Source organism: Geotrypetes seraphini, chromosome 6, assembly GCF_902459505.1.
Source record: "Geotrypetes seraphini chromosome 6, aGeoSer1.1, whole genome shotgun sequence".
NCBI classification, from domain to species: domain Eukaryota; kingdom Metazoa; phylum Chordata; class Amphibia; order Gymnophiona; family Dermophiidae; genus Geotrypetes; species Geotrypetes seraphini.
Genome location: NC_047089.1, coordinates 245,914,614 through 245,937,001, shown reverse-complemented (window position 1 = coordinate 245,937,001; position 22,388 = coordinate 245,914,614). Strand labels below are relative to the sequence as shown.

Below are 22,388 nucleotides of genomic sequence, written 5' to 3'. Positions count from 1 at the left end.
TTTTACTGTAAAATCAAGGGCTCGCAGTGCGGGGAAGGGAAGTCGGGGAAGAGAGCAGGAGTTACTGAGCAGGGCGGCAGCGAGCGGAGAATCGTGACAGAGAGCAGGAGTTACTGAGCAGGGTGGTAGAGAGCAGAGAATCGTGGCAGAGAGCAGGAGTTACTGAGCAGGGTGGTAGAGAGCAGAGAATCCTGGCAGAGAGCAGGAGCTACTGAGAAGGGCGGCAAGAGAGCAGAGAATCGTGGTAAAGAGCAGGAGCTACTGAGCAGGGCGGCAGAGAGGGGAGAATCATGGCAGAGAGCAGGAGTTACTGAGCAGGGCGGCAGCGAGCGGAGAATCGTGGCAGAGATCAGGAGTTACTGAGTAGGGCGGCAGCGAGCAGAGAATCGTGGCAGAGAGCAGGAGTTACTGAGCAGGGCGGCAGCAAGCGGAGAATCATGGCAGAGAGCAGGAGTTACTGAGCAGGGCAGCAGCGAGTGGAGAATCGTGGCAGAGAGCAGGAGTTACTGAGCAGGGCGGCAGAGAGCAGGAGAGGGCAGTCAGAAAGGACGTGAGTGACTGGTCCTCAGCAGTCGCTTCTTTGTTGACTGGCCAGCCCAGTCGGTGTTCCAGATTTTTTTTAAAAATTTTAATATTTAAAATTTTTATTAAAGTTTTCAGTAAAGCACAAAACAGCACAAAAAGGTTACAATGATAAATACAATATACAACAGTAATAAAACAATCTGAAAATCAGAAAAACTCTAAATGCACCAAGATATCCATGCACAATTAGCAAACAGTAACCTGCTCAACACCCCACAGTACAAAAGATGTCCAACAGATCCCACAGTACATCAGCCTTTTTTTTTTCAGCACCTGCCGCCGCCCCTGCAGCCGTCTCCTGCCTCCAATCCGCTCCTAAATCGCATTTGCGGTTTTTTGAAATTTGCGGATGCTCCTGGAACGGAACCCCCCGCGAATTTCGGGGGATCAAATCCATGACCCAGATTCACACCACCTCTGTGGCCAATTTGTCCAAAATATTAATGTCTTCTATTGCGTCCTCTTCTGGTCTTCTTCATCCTAGATTCGTCTCGTTGGCTCTCCCATCTTTTTCTTTAAATATATATCCCAAACACTATTTTTCTATTATAAATGGATCCTGTCTGATACCATCCCACACCTGCTGTTAAAATGTGCTACTCCTTTGAGGTCTATCCTTTAGCTCTCTCAGCCATCAAAATCGAGGTGAAAATCAGTACAAAAAAATGAGCATAATGATTATGCTTGTTTTAACTGCCAGCTGATTTCTATTAAGTAAACGACCGCATAAGAACATAAGAATAGCCTTACTGGGTCAGATCAGTATCCCGTCTTCACGGAGGCCAATCCAAGACACAAGTACCTGGCAAAAACCCAAATAGTAGCAGCATTCCATACAGAATCCGAAAGAAAAGCAAGATTCCGGAATCCCAAAGAGCAACAAGATTCTAGAATCCCAAATAGTTTCAACATTCCATGCCACCGATCCAGGGCAAGCAGCTGCTTCTCCCATGTCTAGTCTCAACAGCAGTTTATGGGACTTTTCCTACAGGAATTTGTCCAAACCTTTTTTTTTTAAACCAGCTACATTAACCTCCAGAGGCACAAAGCTTAAAAACAATCATCACGATGCAACAGAGACCCTTTTTCCTTTGAAAGCAAAGAAGTTTCTCCAGGAATATTCCTTATAATGTCCAGTAGTGAGGCTATTTACCCTCCTCTGACAGAAATCATAAGCCCTCTGGCCACATCTGCCATCTTGTAGTTTCCTAGAATTGAACATTTACCACCTGCTAGCCGGTTCTGCTCCGAGTAATCTCTCGCTTACTGCAAAAGCCTTCGTTAACCTCATGCTGTGGTTTAACTCACTCCTGAGGCTACAAGGCACAACAGGAAAAGCTTAGGGAGCAGGGATTCCTGGTAAAATTTTAATTTAAACACAAAGAAAGAAATGACCAAGAAAGAAATTTACATGCCACTTGGATGTAAATCCAAAAGGCAAATTCCTCAAAGGAAGATGGTGAATAAAGTCTAATAAATATTTGTCACATTTCTGAAAGAGTGCTAAGATTATCCAATAGAGAGACATTAATCTTGGCAGCGTCCCCTTCAATTAAAACATAGTAGATGACGTCAGATAAAGACCTGAATGGTCCATCTAGTCTGGCCAACCCTGATTCAATCTAAAAATTTTGCTGCTGTTTTTTTCCTTCTTCTTCTTAGCTATTTCTGGGCAAGAATCCAAAGCTCTGCCCGGTACTGTTCTTAGTTTCCAACTACTAAAGTCTCCGTCAAAGCACTCCCCTCAACAGAAGCACTTAAGCAACCTCACAAGCGCCTACTAAGGAAACTGTGGAACCACGGGGTGGAAGGAGACATACACAGATGGATCGGTAACTGGCTGGCGAACAGGAAGCAGAGGGTAGGAGTAAAGGGACACTATTCTGACTGGAAAGGGGTCACGAGTGGGGTCCCACAGGGGTCGGTGCTGGGACCACTGCTATTCAATATATTTATTAATGACCTGGAAACAGGGACAAAGTGCGAAGTTGTTAAATTTGCAGATGACACAAAACTCTCCAGTAAGGTTAGATCTGTAGAGGAATGTAAAGAACTTCAAATGGACCTGAACAGACTGAGTGAGTGGACAAATAAATGGCAGATGAGCTTCAATGTAGAAAAATGTAAAGTTATGCACATAGGGAAAGGGAACCCAATGTACAACTACACAATGGGGGGGGGGGGTTGTTCTGGGGGAAGGCAACCTAGAAAAGGACTTGGGGGTTTTGGTAGATAGAACAATGAAGCCGGCGGCACAGTGCGCAGCGGCCTCAAAAAAGGCAAACAGAATGTTGGGCATTATCAAAAAAGGTATCACTACCAGAACCAAGGAAGTTATCCTCCCGCTGTATAGGGCGATGGTGCGACCGCATCTGGAGTACTGCGTTCAGTACTGGTCGCCGTACCTTAAGAAGGATATGGCAATTCTCGAGAGGGTCCAGAGGAGAGCGACAAAAATGATAAAGGGCATGGAAAACCTCTCGTATGCTGAGAGGCTGGAGAAGCTGGGGCTCTTTTCCCTGGAAAAGCGGAGACTTAGAGGGGATATGATAGAAACTCATAAGATCATGAAGGGTATAGTGAAGGTAGAGAGGGACAGATTCTTCAGACTAGCAGGGGCAGCAAAAACTAGAGGGCACTCAAAAAAATTGAAGGGAGATAGGTTCAGAACAAATGCTAGGAAGTTCTTCTTCACGCAGAGAGTGGTGAACACCTGGAATACGCTTCCAGAGGAGGTGGTAGAGCAGAGTACGACTTTGGGGTTCAAAAGGGGATTGGACGAGTTCATGAAGGAAAAGGGGATCCATGGGTACAATTAGAGGGTTACTATACAGTACAGAAGGCTGTAAAGCACAGTTACTTACCGTAACAGGTGTTATCCAGGGACAGCAGGCAGATATTCTTAACGCATGGGTGACGTCACCGACAGAGCCCCGGTACGGGCCTTTTTAACTAGAAAGTTCTAGTTGGCCGCACCGCGCATGCGCGAGTGCCTTCCCGCCCGACGGAGGAGTGCGTGGTCCCCAGTTAAGATAAGCCAGCTAAGAAGCCAACCCGGGGAGGAGGGTGGGACGTAAGAATATCTGCCTGCTGTCCCTGGATAACACCTGTTACGGTAAGTAACTGTGCTTTATCCCAAGACAAGCAGGCAGCATATTCTTAACGCATGGGTGACCTCCAAGCTAACAGAGAGGGAGGAGGGATGGTTGGCCATTAGGAAAATAAATTTTGTAACACAGATTGGCCGAAGTGTCCATCCCGTCTGGAGAAGGCATCCAGACAGTAGTGAGTAGTGAACGTGTGAACTGAGGACCAAGTGGCAGCCTTGCAGATATCCTCGATGAGCGTGGAACGGAGGAAAGCCACAGAAGCAGCCATAGCTCTGACCCTGTGGGCCGTGACAGCACCTTCCAGTGAGAGACCGGCCCGCGCATAACAGAACGCAATACAGGCAGCAAGCCAGTTGGAAAGCGTCCGTTTAGAGACAGGACGACCTAGACGGTTAGGATCGAAGGCCAGAAAGAGCTGAAGAGACGAGCGGTGAGCCCTGGTACGGTCAAGGTAGTATGCAAGGGCACACTTACAATCCAGCGTGTGCAACGCCTGTTCCCCAGGATGAGAATGGGATTTAGGGAAAAAGACAGGCAACACAATGGACTGGTTGAGGTGAAAAGCCGAGACCACCTTAGGAAGGAATTTAGGATGGGTACGCAGAACCACCTTGTCATGGTGAAAAACAGTGGATGGTGGATCGGCGACCAGTGCATGCAGCTCACTAACCCTCCTGGCAGAGGTGATGGCAATGAGGAAAAGCACCTTCCATGTTAGAAGTTTGAGCGAAGATGTGGCAAGAGGCTCAAAAGGAGGTTTCATGAGGGCTGATAAAACCACATTCAGGTCCCAGACGACAGGAGGAGGCTTCAGAGGTGGTTTGACATTGAAGAGGCCTCTCATGAACCGGGAAACCAGAGGATGAGCCGTGAGAGGTTTTCCGAGGATAGGCTCATGAAACGCAGTGATGGCACTGAGGTGGACTCTGATTGAGGTAGACTTGAGGCCAGCATCGGACAGAGAGAGCAAATAGTCCAGTACAATTTCCACCGCCAATGAGGTGGGATCGTGATGATGCAGGAGACACCAAGAGGAAAACCGGGTCCACTTCTGATGGTAACATTGGAGAGTGGCCGGTTTCCTGGAGGCATCCAAAATGCGACGGACAGGCTGAGACAGATTCTCTGGAGAGGTCAGCCCGAGAGAAACCAAGCTGTCAGGTGGAGCGAAGACAGATTGGGATGTAGTAGAGACTGATGCTGCTGTGTAAGTAGAGTAGGAAACACAGGAAGAGGAATGGGCTCCCTGGAGCTGAGCTGAAGCAGGAGGGAGAACCAGTGTTGGCGAGGCCACCGAGGAGCAATGAGAATCATGGTGGCCCTGTCCCTGCGGAGTTTGCATAACGTCCACAACATCAGAGGGAGTGGAGGAAAGGCATAAAGGAACCGATCCGTCCAGTTGAGCAGGAATGCATCCGGTGCCAGACTGTGAGGAGAGAAGAGTCTGGAACAGAACTGGGGCAGCTGATGGTTGTGAGGAGCTGCAAAGAGGTCCACCTGAGGAGTGCCCCAGCGAGCAAAGATGGAGTGGAGTGTGGAAGGGTCCAGAGTCCACTCGTGAGGTTGAAGGATGCGGCTGAGATTGTCGGCCAGGGAGTTCTGTTCGCCCTGGATGTAGACAGCCTTGAGGAAGAGACTGTGGGCCGTGGCCCAGGTCCAGATGCGGAGAGCATCCTGACAGAGGAGGCGAGATCCGGTGCCGCCTTGCTTGTTTATGTAGTACATGGCGACTTTGATTGTCTGTGCACAGGAGAAGAACCTGAGGGCAGAGAAGGTGCTGGAAGGCCTTGAGAGCATAGAACATGGCTCTGAGTTTCAGGAAATTGATGTGATGTTGACGCTCCTGAGGGGTCCAGAGTCCCTGGGTGCATAGATCTCCCAGGTAAGCTCCCCACGCATAGGGGGAGGCATCCGTGGTTATGATCATGGAGTGAGGGGGTAGATGAAAGAGTAGACCCCTGGAAAGATTGGAGGAGTTCAACCACCATTGAAGAGATTGCTGAAGAGACGATGTCACAGAGATGGGATGAGAAAGAGGATCCGTGGTCTGTGACCATTGGTTGGCTAGAGTCCACTGAGGTGTCCTGAGGTGGAGTCGTGCCAGAGGAAGTACATGGACCGTCGAGGCCATGTGGCCCAAGAGGACCATCATCTGTCGAGCTGGGATGGTTTGATGAAGGAGCACCTGACGACAGAGGTGGAGCAGGGTCCGGTGTCGGTCGAAGGGAAGAAACGCCCTCATCAGAGTGATGTCGAGAACTGCTCCGATGAACTGAAGTCGCTGTGTGGGAAGCAGATGTGACTTGGGGTAGTTGATCTCGAACCCCAAGAGATGGAGGAAAGAGATGGTGTGATGAGTGGCTTGCAGCACAAGTGGAGACGTAGTTGCTTTCACCAACCAATCGTCCAAGTAGGGGAACACCTGGAGGTTGTGAGACCTGAGGAAGGCCGCCACCACAATAAGGTACTTGGTGAACACCCTGGGCGATGATGCGAGGCCAAAGGGTAGTACCTTGTACTGATAGTGGCGGTGCTGAATCTGAAAGCGGAGGTAGCGACGAGAATTCAGATGGATTGGAATGTGAGTGTAGGCCTCTTTGAGGTCCAGGGAACATAGCCAGTCGTGGTGAGAGAGAAGAGGGTAAAGCGTGGCCAGGGAGAGCATTCTGAACTTCTCTTTGACCAGACACTTGTTGAGGTCCCTGAGATCGAGGATGGGGCGGAGGTCTCCTGTCTTCTTGGGAACCAGGAAGTAGCGGGAGTAGAATCCCTGACCCCTTTGGTCCGGAGGCACCTCTTCGATGGCATTGAGAAGAAGGAGGGATTGGACCTCCCTCAGGAGGAGGGGGGTTTGGGAGGAGTGAGAAGCAGACTCTACGGGAGGATTGTCTGGTGGAAGAGTCTGGAAGTTGAGAGAGTAGCCGTGGCGAATGATGTTGAGGACCCATTGGTCTGATGTGATGACCTCCCAACGGCTGAGGAAAAGTTGGAGGCGACCTCCGATAGGCTGAGGAAGAGGCAATGATGTTGGGAGACTGACTATGCCCTGGAGAAAAGAGTCAAAAGGGCTGAGAAGGTTTTGACGGAGGTAGAGGCTTGGCAGGTTGGTGAGACTGAGAGCAAGCCTGAGTTTGATGTTGTTGCCGAGGTCGGCGCGGCTGCTGTTGAGGCGGGTTGAGAGGTCTGGCCGAGAACCTGCGCTGGTAGGAAGACTGCTGTCTGTAGGTGCGAGCAGGTGGAGTCTTCTTTTTAGGTTTAATCAGAGCGTCCCACCTGGTCTCATGTGCTGAGAGTTTCTGGGTTGTTGAGTCCAGGGACTCTCCGAAGAGTTCATCACCCAGACAAGGTGCGTTAGCCAGGCAGTCCTGGTGGTTAATGTCTAGGTCAGAGACTCTCAGCCATGCCAAACGGCGCATGGCCACCGCCAGGGCAGATGCGCGAGAGGTCAGCTCAAATGAGTCGTAGATGGAGCGAACCATGAATTTCCTGAGTTGGAGGAGGCTGGAAATATGCTGTTGGAAAAGAGGGACCTTACGCTCAGGAAGATATTTCTGTAAGGAGGAGAGCTGTTGCACCAGATGCTTCATGTAGAAGGAGAAATGGAAGGTGTAGTTGTTGGCTCTATTGGCTAACATGGCATTTTGGAAAAGGCGCTTACCAAATTTATCCATGGTTTTTCCCTCTCTGCCAGGAGGGGTGGAGGCATATACACTGGAACCCTGAGATTTCTTCAAAGTAGATTCCACCAGGAGGGACTTGTGGGGCAATTGAGGTTTGTCAAATCCTGGGATTGAAATAACCCGGTACAAGCTATCCAATTTACGAGGGGCTCCAGGAACCGTGAGGGGAGCTTCCCAGTTTTTATAGAAAGTTTCCCGTAAGATGTCGTGGACGGGCAACTTCAGAAATTCTTTGGGAGGTTGCTCAAAGTCTAGGGCATCGAGGAAAGCCTGAGACTTTTTAGAGTCGGACTCTAAGGGAATGGAAAGAGCTGCTGACATCTCCCTAAGGAATTTGGAGAAAGAGGATTGCTCTGGTTTTGAGACGGTGTCGGTCATGGAGGGTTCTTCATCGGTTGATGAAGAGTCCTCCTCTGTACCGTGAGGGGAGTCTTCCCACAAGTCTGGGTCCCTAACATCGGGGTGCGTACGTTTGGACATCGGTGTTGAGGGCTCTGCATGGCGGGTCTTTGAAAGAGATTTGCCTGAGCGCATCGAGGCGGTACCGGGTGAGGAAGACCGATGTCATTCCTGGGACCGGACAGGGTCGGCAGCATCACGGGTATGTACTGTAGGTGTTTCTGCCAAGAGCACCGGCATGGAAGTATTAATCAGTACCGAGGTGGTCGACACCGATGGGACAGTGTGAGGCTCGTACCGGTCTTGTACCGGAAGGTGCGGTGCTAGCAACGCCGGCAACAGTTGTTGGAGCTGTTGTTGCAGCTGCTCCTGTAACTGTGTTTGGAGTATGGCCGCGATGCGGTCGTCCAGGGGAGGCACCGGTACCGCTTTTTTCTTCTTCGGTACCATAGGTGCCGCTCTACGCTCCGGCGATGAGGAGGCCGATGATGAGGCACTCACCGAGATCAGAGCGGAGCGTTTGCGGGGCCGGGAGGGCCAGTGTCGCAACCGTGGCAGGAGGGCGCTCAAGGGAAGTGGGAGGCTTTTTAGCCGGCTTACCTGGGCCCAACGACCCCGAGGAAGGGTCCGGTGGTGTCGATGTCGTCAGTGCCGACTTTTGTGGTGCCGTCGACGTCGCAGCCGGTTCCATGGCAGATCAGGTACCAAACAAAATATTTTGCTGGATCTGCCGATTTTTAAAAGTACGCTTTTTAAGCGTAGCACAGCGGGTGCAGGTGTCAGCCTGATGCTCTGGACCCAAGCACTGGAGGCACCAATTGTGTGGGTCGGTGAGGGAGATCGGGCGTGCACACCGCTGGCACTTCTTAAAACCCGGTTGAGGGGGCATGAAGGGAAACACGGCCTCCGCAAAATCGAATCCGGAGGCCTGTATGGTGGCAACAGGCCCCGCCGGGGCCGGCCTGAAAGAAGAAGGAAAACTCGACGAGTTTTTTTTTTTTTTTTGAAACAAAAATAAAGGGAATCCGATAAGAAAAATAGGAAAAAAGTGAGAAAATACGCGAGCGGGAAGGCAAAAATTAGTTTTTCAACGGCCGTTGAAAACACATGCGTCTTCTTCGCTCCGCGGAAACGAAGAAACTGGGGACCACGCACTCCTCCGTCGGGCGGGAAGGCACTCGCGCATGCGCGGTGCGGCCAACTAGAACTTTCTAGTTAAAAAGGTCCGTACCGGGGCTCCGTCGGTGACGTCACCCATGCGTTAAGAATATGCTGCCTGCTTGTCCTGGGATAAAGTAATAGAGTAGTAGAGTAATAGATCACTACAGGTCATTGACCTGGGGGGGCCACCGCGGGAGCGGACTGCTGGGCGTGATGGACCTACGGTCTGACTCAGCAGAGGCAATCCTTATGTGCTTAACTACATCCTCTGGCAATGAGTTCCGGAGCTTAACTATTTCTTTGAGTGAAAAAATACTTCCTACTATTTATTTTAAAGGTATTTCCATGTAATTTCATTGTGCCCCCTGATCTTTGTACTTTTTGAAAGATTGAAAAATAGATTCATTTTTTTTTTTTACCTGCATGGTGTATTAAAATAGCATTATTTTGATTTAAGATCCACCAAGCTAATCTGCCTACCTTTTTAGACAGGTTACTGATCCCTTATACTCCATCTAGAACTATGCGGTCCTCTAACCGAAAACTTTTTTTTTCCAGTACCGTCTCTTAAAATTATCAGCACGAGACGAGCAGAAATATATTCAGTAGCTGTGCCTCAATTATGGAATTCTTTGCCTGGATATATTAGAGGAGAATCCGCTCTAGATAAGTTTAAAAAGTTTTCTGAAAACGTTTCTTATTAAAGATGCTTTCGGAAAATTAAAATTCACCAAATTTATTTTTGTAGATCTTTTGTTTTTTAAACATTTTTGCTTCTGCTTTTAGCCCCTCCCTGTTATGTGGCCCTTCACTATTATCTTTTTGTAAAAATCTTGGAGTTCCACCCCCTCTCATATTGTTGTCTGTCTATTTTTGTTAACATATGTATGAAAATGTTCGTTACCCCTTTTTATATTTGTAATTCGCTTTGAAACTATGTTATAAGCGTTTGCATCAAATTTTGATAAACATGAATCAATTTTTCACTCTCAAAAAGCACAAACACCAGGGGACACTCAATGAAATTACATGAAAATCTTTTTAAAATGAATAAGGGGAAATTTTTTTTTTTTCCACTCAAAAAATAAATAGTTAAATCTGGAACTCATTGCCAGAGGATGTGGTAAAAGCAGTTAAAGTAGCCAAGTTAAAAAAAGTTCCTGGAGGAAAAGTCCAAAGTCTACTATTGATGCACACATAGAAGAAGGTACCATTAGCCCTGAGATCGATAGCATGGAATGTTGCTACTACAGTGGAACCTTGGTTTACGAGCATAATTCGTTCCAGAAGCATGCTCGTAAACCAAAATACTCGTATATCAAAGCGAGTTTCCCCCATAGGAAATAATGGAAACTCGCTTGATACATCCCCCCCCCCCGAGGCCAGCAGCGCTGCTCCCCCCGCTCGTAAAGGCCCCCTCCCCGCGCGAAACAGCACCCCTCCCCCTCCCCGAACAACTTGAAACTTACCCTCGCCCGGCACCGGCACGCAGTCCACAGGACGTACCGGTGCCACTTGAAGAACTTCCTGCCTCTGCCAGGCCTTGAGCATGCATCCGCACATGCTCAAGGCCTTCTCATTCTCCCTTTCGCCGAGGCAGGAAGTTCTACAAGCGGCACCGGCATGTCCTGTGGGATGCATGCCGGTGCCAGATGGGGGGAGGGGTAAATTTCAAGTTGTTCGGGCGGGGGGTGCCGGTTCGAGCGTGGGGGGGGGGAGGTGCTCGCCAATCGAGTCAACACTCGGTTTGCGAGACAAGTTTTGCGAGAATGTTTTGCTCGTCCGGGTTACTCTTTCCTCGGCTGTAGACCACCACCCCTTGCCTGCTCCCCCTGTCCAGCAGTAGCCCTTCTCCCTTCATTTCACCACTCCTATCCAGCAGCACCCTTTCACTGCTCCCCCTGTCCAGCAGCACTCCTTAATTGCTCCCCCTGTCCTTCTTCCCTGCCTCCCCTGTCCAACAGCTCCCCTTATCTGCTCCCCCTGTCCAGCATGCAGCTTCCTGGTTGTTTGCATCTGACCTCCTCTTCTTTAAAAGCAGCCTGCTGAGGATCCCGACCGGCTGTAGCGAACCTCGCAGGCCTCTCTGCACCTCAGTAGCACGTTCCCTCTGAAGCGATCGTGTATGCCAGAGGGAATGTACTACTGAGGTATAGAGCAGCCTGCGAGGTTTGCTACAGCCGGCCGTGAACTTCAGCAGGCTGCTTTGAAGAGCAGCAGCGGCGTCGGCAGCGGTTGGTGAGTGAGGGCGGGAGGGGAGAGTCGCTGGCATGTTCCCTGTCTCTGTGTTTGAAAATGGAATTTGGCATGGAGGGACACAGCACGGCTGCAGGGATCACAAAACCCTAAGTGCGCATGCGCGCTTAGGGTTTTATTATAGAGGATTAATGAGTGAACCAGTCTTAGTATCTGTGCTCAGGTGGAGTTTCTTTTCAGTAGGCTCTATTTATGGCAGTGTCCCGCAAACGTTTTGGCGCGGCGGCACGCTAAACCTGGTGCCCCGGCTGGAAGGCCTCCGGAAGTGCACGGACATCGACGCGATGACGTCACATGCCTTTGCGACATCATCATGTCGATGTCCATAGCATGCGCGGAGGCCCTCCGGCCGCAACCCTGAACCTGTCACTTCGCCTGTGGGGGATTCTGGAGGGGAGGGGAGGGAGGGTGTGGGGAGAGGAGAATAGTCATTGTCACTGGCTGACTGCCTACAGGATATGCCTCTCACTGCGAGAGGCACGTCGTGTAAGCAGTCGGCCGGCGCTGGCGCCTCTCCTTATCGGCGTCTCGGAGCACACCTGGAATCTGCTGCGGCACACTGGTTTGCGGCATACTGTACACTCTTGACTGAAGCTTCTCAGCTTTACACATCAGACACCCCACGAGTTCCTTTCTGAGCATCTGCCCTGACGCAAGGCGCGTCTTGTTTCTTTGGGACATACCTAACTGCAGTGCCAAAATAACGGGTTCATGCAAACGGCATCCTCTGTTGAAAAATCTGTATTCCATCACTCGTGAGTTTCCAAAATGATTAGATGAACCACTGTTGTAGAATTCAAAGATTACAGAATTCCTAGTGCTTTTTTTTTTCTGCTCTTTCAAGGATATACAATGGCAGGCAGAGACACCACCCACCAAAGGTCAATCGATGCAACCAAGATCGGAATTTAAGACATCAATAGTTGGCTAACTCAACCGTTGCTAGTATCCCACTAAAGAGTAAATTCTGTTAAGTGGCATCCAAATTTGGCTTCTGCAAACAAATGGAGCACTATTTTATAAAATGACGCTCCGAGTTGGGCGCCATTTGTAAAATAAGAGACTAGCGCTGGGATCCGCCCCCAATTTTGGATGTGAGGATTTACACCAACTGAAATCCCCATGCCTAAATTAGGCGCAGATGCCCGAATTCTCTAATACTTCTTGTATCTTCAGTGAATGCCCAGAACCAGCCATGTTCCTCCCAGGCCACGCCCCCTTTTACTTGCACATTAAAAACATGTACAGTTCTTGTATATCTTTATACAATAGGACCTAGCTCATTCATTTTCAATTTTGCCCTCCCCCCCAAAAGAATAGCGCCTAAGACGACGTGTATGTAAATCCAAATTGTTCTCTATTAGTGTCAATAATTGATTGCTAATGCCTAATTATTGATGTTAATAGGCTTATTACTCAATTAAATTGTGCACACAAACTGGACCCACGCCCAAATTTGCATTCACAATTTTAAGCGGCATTTATAGAATTCCCCTCTATCTATCCCAGGGGTCTCAAAGTCCCTCCTTGAGGGCCGCAATCCAGTCGGGTTTTCAGGACTTCCCCAATGAATATGCATGAGATCTATGTGCATGCACTGCTTTCAATGCATATTCATTGGGGAAATCCTGAAAACCCGACTGGATGGCGGCCCTCAAGGAGGGACTTTGAGATCCCTGATCTATCCCAAGTAGTAGATTAATGTTTCACCTTCCTAAGCCACAGCACCAAACCAGAATCATCCAAAAAAAAAAAAAAAAAAAAGGATCTTCAACCATACATGAATATGAATTTTATTAAAGTGGTCACAGAAACAAGGCCCAGGTTGAGAACTGCCTGCATCTGGGGGTCAAAGATATTCTGGTGGTATTCAGACCACAGCGGTCTATGTTTTTTGACACACTGACCGCTGTGGGCATTTTTTTTGCATCTAGAATGATATTCAGTGCCAGCCCCTTTTCGGGTATTGGCAGCTCAGATACTTAGTGTGGTGTAGATGTAGGAACATACAAAATTTGCCATATTGGGTCAGATTTTTCAACCTAGCCAATAATACAGCTTCAACAGGTCACAAGTACCAGGCAGAATCTCAAAGAACAGAAAGATCCCATGCAAAATCCAAAGAATAGCAAGCAGCAGCTCAGCCAGGGAAGGAAGGACCAGGAAGTGGCATCAGAAGGAGAGCCAAGATTGGCATGAGCAAAGCTAGGAGATGCCGCTGAAGATTTTGATGAGGTGGGGTGGGCGGAGAGCAGAAGAGATGTTTGCACCCCCGCCAAGACTGGACTGGTCCACCCCCCCCTTCGCTAGGATATTAGTAGCAAGATTCCAGAATCCCAAACAGTAGGAAGATTCCATGCAGAATCCAGCAGCGGTGAAGCAAGGGAAGGAGGTGCCTAGCATCGCTGCAACGTGTGCCTCCCGCACTCTTCCCATCAGTGTACTTCTTCAAAAACTCTTTTGGCAGCAGCGAGCAGCATTTCCTAGCAGCTGCTTTCACTGGCCTCAGCTCTCCCTCTGACATCATTTCCACCCTATGTCTCCACTATGGGAGTATAAGAAGTAGAAAGTGATGTCAGAAGGAGCTGAGGCCGGCGCGAGAAGCAGCTAGAAGATGCTGCTCACTGACGCCAAATATTTGGAAGAGATGGGTGGGTGGAGAGGAAGAGAGGTACCTATACCCCTTGCCAAGACGGTGCCTGGAACAGTCCTCCCACCCCATGCCACTGGAAGAAAGGTTCTATGCAGAATCCCAAAGAGCAGAAAGATTCCATGCAGAATCCCAAAGAGCAGAAATATTCCATCCAGAATCCCAAAGAGCAGAAAGATTCCAGAATGCCAAAGAGCAGAAAGATTCCATGCAGAATCCCAAAGAGCAGAAAGATTCCATGCAGAATCCCAAAGAGCAGAAAGATTCCATGCAGAATCCCAAAGAGCAGAAAGATTCCATGCAGAATCCCAAAGAGCAGAAAGATTCCAGAATGCCAAAGAGCAGAAAGATTCCATGCAGAATCCCAAAGAGCAGAAAGATTCCATGCAGAATCCCAAAGAGCAGAAAGAATCCAGAATGCCAAAGAACAGAAAGATTCCATGCAGAATCCCAAAGAGCAGAAAGATTACAGAATCCCAAAGAGCAGAAAGATTCCATGCAGAATCCCAAAGAGCAGAAAGATTCCATGCAGAAACCCAAAGAGCAGAAAGATTCCATGAAGAATCCCAAAGTGCAGAAAGATTCCATGCAGAATCCCAAAGAGCAGAAAGATTCCATGCAGAATCCCAAAGAGCAGAAAGATTCCATGCAGAATCTCAAAGAACAGAAAGATTCCATGCAGAATCCCAAAGAGCAGAAAGATTACAGAATCCCAAAGAGCAGAAAGATTCCATGCAGAATCCCAAAGAGCAGAAATATTCCATGCAGAATCCCAAAGAGCATAAAGATTCCAGAATCCCAAAGAGCAGAAAGATTCCATGCAGAATCCCAAAGAGCAGAAAGATTCCATGCAGAATCCCAAAGAGCAGAAAGATTCCAGAATCCCAAAGAGCAGAAATATTCCATGCAGAATCCCAAAGAGCAGAAAGATTCCAGAATCCCAAAGAGCAGAAAGATTCCATGCAGAATCCCAAAGAGCAGAAAGATTCCATGCAGAATCCCAAAGAGCAGAAAGATTCCAGAATCCCAAAGAGCAGACAGATTCCATGCAGAATCCCAAAGAGCAGACAGATTCCATGCAGAATCCCAAAGAGCAGACAGATTCCATGCAGAATCCCAAAGAGCAGAAAGATTCCATGCAGAATCCCAAAGAGCAGAAAGATTCCATGCAGAATCCCAAAGAGCAGAAAGATTCCATGCAGAATCCCAAAGAGCAGAAAGATTCCATGCAGAATCCCAAAGAACAGAAATATTCCATGCAGAATCCCAAAGAGCAGAAAGATTCCAGAATCCCAAAGAGCAGAAAGATTCCATGCAGAATCCCAAAGAGCAGAAAGATTCCATGCAGAATCCCAAAGAGCAAAAAGATTCCATGCAGAATCCCAAAGAGAAGCAAAGTAGCTGGATAAGTTTCAGGTCTGCCTGAGTGCTAGCCAGGTAGTGCTGCAGCAGTCAGCCCTAATACTCAGAAGCACGATCCGAGAAAGTGCTTCTGAATATCCAGGAACAATCCAGTCAGCAGGACTTATCCAGGTAAAAGCCTCTCCTGCCTGGATTTTTATTTATTTATTTAAAACACTTGTAGCCCACATATCAACCATCTATGTGGATAACAACAACACATGCATAATTAAAACAAAATATTACATAAATAATAGAACAGAACAGATTATTAAAACAGCAGCAAACAACTTACACATGTGCCTTAAAATAAAAGGCCAAGCAATTACAAGAGTACAAAGTCACCAAATTTGAAAAGACAAGTCGAAAAAATTGGCTAACGTTTCTGAAATATCAAAAAAAAAAAAAAATCAGAAGTCTGAGGGATAAGATCCCACTGAATAACTGACAGCATTGTGCCCACATTTTTATGACAGTTGTAATTATAGCCCATTGTAAATTCATCTAATGGTTGAATGACTTTTTTGGCCCTCTCTGGCTGGGCTCTTGGGGTTTCTCTCTTTATGCTTCACCTCAGTTATGTATGTTAATTTAAATCTATCCAGTATTTTTAACATTTGATAAACTACCGTTTTTATTTGCTCCCTTTAATTGTTTTTATAATTTTTTATAATGTACACCGTCTAGACATGTATTTTTATAGACGGTATATCAAAAATAAAGAATCTTGAACCCATCACTAGAGCAGCCAAAGCCAGCTCTATAAACTTATCCTCATGTGGGCACAGACAAATTCCAGATTTCCAATATTCTAAAATACAGATTTCAGGTAATCCATGCAACTAATTAACTCATGCACCCAGAGGAGAAGTAAGAAGAGAGAAATGTTAAGAAGTTACCTTATTCTTTTATCTTCAGTTTTCTTTAAGTGTTCATCTCTTTTCAGTACCCCCAGAATCATTTCCTTCTCCTGCTCCAACAAAAATGACAAGTTGATGATTTCCGTGTTTTTGGACATGGTCCTTCGATGAGTTTTATCTTTTGAATGGCTACGCCGAAGCCAGAAGGAAGAGATTCTTTATCTCTTAGCGTGCACAATCCAGTTTAAATGCTAAACTTGTCCAGAGAACTAGCTGCCACACGGGTTCCAGCATTTTTAATTAGGCAGAAGAAAAAAATTCAACATTCATTTCTCCTCTGGGATCTTTTGATTCCCGGTCTCCATTGTACTGTTCCTTCTTTAAGGTCTGCTAGATTCTTTAGCCCGCGTCCACGTAGGGCACCGTCGGTTGACGCATCAAAACCTGGACAGTCTTCGAGGCTCTCGAGGGCTGGATGCTTTTCTTTGAATTTCCTAAAAAAAAAGGTTTAAAAATAAAAATGAGATGGAATTAGAGGAAATGGATCAATACATGGAATAAGAGAGGACTGAATTACATTTGCAAAATCAAGACTTCATCAGATCCAGTCTCTTTTGCTTCATAGCTACTTTTTGATCTGCGTTCAGAGTTGTCAGTGTAAATGCCAAGACTGACATATTTTCCCCGACAACCTAATACCCACTAGGCTTGTTAAGAACATCAAAACATAAGAATAGCCTTACAGGATCAGCCCAGTATCTCGACTTCACGGAGACTAATAATCCAGGTCAGAAGTACCGAGCAAAACCCCAAATAGTCGTAGCATTCCATGCCACCGATCCAGGGCAATAACTTAACCAAGGAGCCCATTTACCAAACTGCAGTGAAAAGTGGCCCTAGCATGCAAAGGCCATTTTTACGGCTGGGGTAAAATGGGCCGATATTTCAATTTTCCCATTACCGCACGAGCCCCTATTGCCCCCCCCCATTATGTGGGCAGTAAGGCCCTGATTCTATAAAATATGCCGAAAAAGTTAGGCAGGCCAGTCTAGGCACCTAACTTAATTTTCTTAACTGGCTTAATTGGCGTTGATAATTGAAAGTGCCGTTAAAAAAACCCAATGAGAAAATGATTTTTTAAAATTAATTAGCTGGTAGGCACCCACTACTTCGAGGTAGTTGTCTACACTGAGGCATCTACCAGGAAGTAGGCGTGGTTAAAGGTGGGTTCAGGGTGGAGTTTGGGTGTGGATTGACATAGGTGCCTAACTTCAGTGAATTCATTTAGGCCAAGAAAACCATGACCTAAATGGCAGTGCGCCTAAAGATTCGAGCCCAAATTCTGTAACCGGCGCCAATGTTAGGCACCTATTTTCGAAGCGCCCAAGTAGATAAGCGCCTATCTAAATTGAAGGACAAGCTCAATTAAGCTTTTTAATCAGCGATAATTGAACCCTAGGCGCCTATCAAGAAAGAGCGATTCTGTTAACAAGGCGCCTCTAAAAATTTAGGCGGCCTTCAAAAAAAACAGGCGCAATGCATGTTAGGCGTGGGTGTGGCTTCGTGTTAGGCACCTGGTTAGGCACCTGTTCTGAAGCGCGCTTAAGCACTCGCCATGGCCGCCTAACTTTTAGTTGTGCCTAGAGCTGGCCTATTGATTGGGCGCCTCCAAAATAGGTGCCGCTCAGTGTGATTCACTATAGAGTAGAGAATGACACGGTGACAAAATTCATCACCGTTCCCGTCCCCGCGGATAACCGCGGGAAACCATCTTCATGTCATTCTTTAAGGAGAGAGGGAAGAATCAGAGTATGAATGGCCACAACCACTGACCCTCAAGCTTTGCATTGAAGAATGCTGGTGTAGAAGGATTGAGATTGAAATAGACACTGAAGAATGGCAGTCTCTGGTATCCAGAGCAGATATTGTGATGTCATAATGCCTCATTCCACCAGTGCCTAAGAGCCAATCACATCAGTGATGTCACAATGGCTTCATTATCCTTGGCTCACATAAGAATCAGAGTATGAATGGCCACAACCACTGACCCGCAAGCTTTGATTTGAAGAATGCTGGCGTAGAAGGACTGAGGATGAAATAGACACTAGAAAATGACATGGAATTATTTCCCGCGGTTATCCGCGGGGACGGGAACGGTGATGAATTTTGTCACCGTGTCATTCTCTACTATAGAGCACCCGATTTTACTTGAATCGCGTTGAACGGTGCCTCTTTTGGTGCCTAACTTTTGAGCACTTTTTATAGAATTTGCCTCTTAATGCCTACTGGGGCCTAAGAATGCTTGGTTAACATTCGATAAATTAACTCTCAGAAGACCGTAGTAATGCTTTTTTCCCCTCAGGTATACCACATCCTAATCCTCCAAAATTTTAGCATGAAAGGCGTTTCACTTTTATTTACAAAAATAGACTACGAGCAATGTAGTTGTGATAACCGATTAGCATAGAAGATATCTACATTGGGGTGGAGAGCAGACATGTGAACTGATCCATCATAGCACACGTCCACTCTCAACCCTAAGACCTTCCCCAGCACTAAAAAATAAATTTCATTTTTTGATTTGTCGGTAGTGAACGAACGTACATGCAAAAATTGCTTTGCAATGCCACTCGTGCACAATTGTCAGTATTTCACTGCTCTTTTGAGTGAAAAATTCCATACCCTGAAGACCCCATAGGCCTGGTTGGGGGGGATGGGGAAGAGAGAGAGAGAGAGTAATTTCTGTGGCAAACAAAAAAAAATATAAAGTCCTTGCAGTTTTGATTAGCTTTCCCTGAATAAGCAGGAATATTTTTAGGGATGCTCTTCATTTTTGATGTTACAGTGGGTGAATATCTGACATTCGTGGTTCAATATTAAGTCACAAGTGGAGAAGGTTTATCGATGTTACACAGCTGGGGAACATCGACATCCAATGATCACTGGATGGTATGGTTCAATATTAACCAAAAGACACAAAATAATATTGGCAAGCCGTTGAATTGTACTTTGCAAGATCTACAAATTTTTCGCAGTTAAACTTTGCTGAATCATGGAGACTAGGGAGAAAAGACTTCAAGGGCTCAAAGATGCAAAACTTTGAGCCCTTGAAGTCTTTTCTCCCTAGTCTCCATGACTCAGCAGAGTTTAACAGCGAGAAATTTGTAGATCTTGCAAACTACAATTCAACGGCTTGCCAATATTTTATTTTTTTGGTTCATTTTTTGACATTAGACTTGGAAGTTGTAGCTCAATATCAAGACATATTTGGTCAGGGAACTTTTAAAAGGGAAAAAAGTTCTAGACGAGAGAATGACATGGGGACAAATTTTTCCTCATCCCCATGACAACTCATTTTCCCGGTCCGTCCCCGCAAGTTCTTTTCCTGCCTCTGCCCCATTCCTGTAAGCTCCGTCCTCATCTGCACAAGCCTCAAACACTTTAAAATCCTAAGTATCAACATTCTAGAGCTCAGATTGTGATGTCATAATGCCTCATTCCACCAATGCCTAAGCTCCGTCCTCATCTGCACAAGCCTCGAACACTTTAAAATCCTAAGTATCAACATTCTAGAGCTCCGAATGTGATGTCATAATGCCTCATTCCACCAATGCCTAAGCTCCGTCCTCATCTGCACAAGCCTCAAACACTTTAAAATCATAAGTATTAGAGGCTTGTGCGGTTAAGTCAGAGCTTACAGGAATGGAACAAGGACAGCAACAAAACTCATTTGGATGGGACGAGGAAATTGAGTTCCTGTGGGGACAGGGAAAAATTTGTCCCCGTGTCATTCTCTATTCTAGACTTTAAAATCTAACTTTGTCAAGATGGGGGGGGGGGGAGGGAATAACTTATGGCAGTGGTCTCTAGCCATTTTCATGCAAAGGGCTTCAGCATGAACATGAGAAAGCTCCGAGTGGCACCAAAAGATTGCAAGCTTACACATACAACTAATTTTGTAAAACACCTTCACCTGCTTAATTACTGATGTTAATTGGCTCCAATTTGGATTTGCATCTCTTCACCCTACTGTTCGGCCCACTTGCCCCGATATTGCCACACACCCCTCCCCCCACATACACACTTTTTTACAACTTTGCCAGCAGCAAGCAGTCTGTCCTATGCACTGCTTCTGAAGGCCTTGTCCCTCCTTTGATGTCAGGAAGTGACATCAGAAGGAAGCCTCAGCTGGTATGAACAGTGACTATTCCAGCCTGCTCGCTGCCAGTAAAGAGGTATCAAGGGAGGGCACAACACAGTAATTTCAGGGTAGGGAGGAAGAGCAGGGGATGTGGCAATATTGGAACAGGGAAGAGCACATAGGGGGTGCACAAGGAGCGATGCTGGGTGCCCCTGCCCCAGGCATCAACTTCCCTCACTACGCCATTGCTAACACCCAAAGCTGGCTCCAGAATACACACTAAGCACTGTTCTATATATTAAAAAAAAAAAAAAATGCTAATTTTTCCCCAGCGCCTACTTTTCAGGGACATTTACTGAACCTGTCCTAAGTGTTAGTGCATGGCTCTAATGCGTGGTTTCTGCATCACTCCTCAGTCAGCAATGTGTCGCTTCAGAAGCTATAAGACAGCCTGAGAACAGGTATGTTACATAGCCCGTGATTAACCGGCCGCAGGCGGTGGACATATATGTCTTACGAACACAAGAGCAGAGCAAATAAAACCAGCTTTCTAAAGTCTGGAGTGTTTTGCCCTGTGAAATATTTTGCTACGAGTTGTCACTGCAAATAGAAAAAAAAATAAAATAAATAAAACACCACTTTAAAATACAAAACAAACACACACATCTGTTTGTTTTCAGGGAACACTCCCAATTCCATGCGTCAGGAAACTTTGGCAACGCCGTATGGCAAATGTAAATTAATGCAAGAAAATAAAATTGCACTTTTCACCACATTCCAGATCTCATCTGATCAGAATTTGCCCTGGTCTATTGACCCAGTATTTTTTTTTTTTTTGTTATCAAAAAGGAAAAATAAACCAGCAATAACTGCAGAACTGGTGTGTCTGGCAGGGTAGAGGGTTCTGAAAAGCTAGTCTTAGAAGACAGAAAGCCGTAAGCACGTAAATCTCACCTTTTTCAGAGGAAAAGCCGGCCGACTTCTGCAGTCAATCGTCAAGAATTAAGAAACGGGGGCAGAAGGTTTCAAAGTGCACCACGCTTCAGAACCTGACTAACCAGACTCACCGGTCCCCCAGGACGTGCCGACATCAGGACACACGCCCAGTAATGCAAGAACACATTTGCCGAGCTGAAAACCAGCTGGACACACCCTTAAGACTAGCCACCAAGCCAGCCTGCCTTAAGGGGATGAGCAGATGCAAGCATATAAGGTGCCCCAGGTGAACCTACTATAACCATGTGCTCCTTTCCATGTCACCGTCACGACTCTAGTCCCTGCCCCCCTCCCCCAATCAAAAAGCTGAAGTTCATCTTTAGCTGACTTACCACCACAGGGAACACGCCATCAGGAGTGGCTTATAAAGTGTTAAGAACAGGAGAAAACACAAACAAGAGAAATCAAATAGGAAAGAAGTCGTCCAAATTGTAACGACATTCCACAAAAGATAGCTGGAGAGTAAAGGGTTAAAGAGAGAAGATCCAGAGGGCTCAGTATGTCACCTAAAAAAAAAAATCAGCATGACTAATTATGCACCCCTTATAGATATCAGTAGAGAACTGCACATAAGACACTGCAGTTTTGAGGGTACCGTAAAACCTGAGCGCAGGACAAAAGCGCGCCAACAATTGTGCGCAGGACATATGCGTGCCGCCGATCCTGTCACTTTAAAGCCTTACCGTTAATGCTGTGAGGGGAGGTATGGGGGGAACCACCCAGTACATGTACAAGTCCTCGCGCTCCCGTTTGGAGGGGTTGGGGGGATCCCCCCCAAGTACACTGAAAACTTTCGTTTTCCTTTCAGTTTTTGGTGGTCGGGAGTTTTTCTGTATAGTGGGGGGGGGCATTCCCCCACCCCCAATGGGAGCGCAAGGACCAGTACATGTACAGAGGGGGGGGGTTCGCCCATACTACCCCAACAGTGCTAAAGGTAAGGCTTTAAAGCGGCAGGACCAGCGGCGCGCATACGTCCTGCGTGCAGTGGTCGGCCAACCAAAGTCTGGCGCGCTTTTGACGGGTCATCGTTTTGAGCATGCTTGTGGTGCAGATAAGGAACAAGGATCGCGTGAGGTACAGTTTAAGTTTGGCTGCTTGTGTTACAAAATTATATCTGGTATGGCATCAGCTTATTTAGTAGATCAATTT

The 22,388-nt window shown here is 46.9% G+C and overlaps 1 protein-coding gene across 6 annotated transcripts in view; it reads right to left on the bottom strand.

Annotated features, from left to right (window-relative positions):
* Nucleotides 1–22,388, bottom strand: part of SYTL5 (synaptotagmin like 5) — a 241,745-nt gene that overhangs the window by 164,341 nt on the left and 55,016 nt on the right. For all 6 annotated transcript variants that reach the window (XR_004539868.1, XM_033948650.1, XM_033948647.1 and 3 more), the window contains exon 3: nucleotides 16,142–16,596. Coding sequence is in view for 5 of the 6 variants with exons in the window: in XM_033948650.1 (XP_033804541.1) it covers nucleotides 16,142–16,260 (119 nt within the window). In the remaining variant the exon portion in view is untranslated. The remainder of the gene's footprint in view (nucleotides 1–16,141; nucleotides 16,597–22,388) is intronic.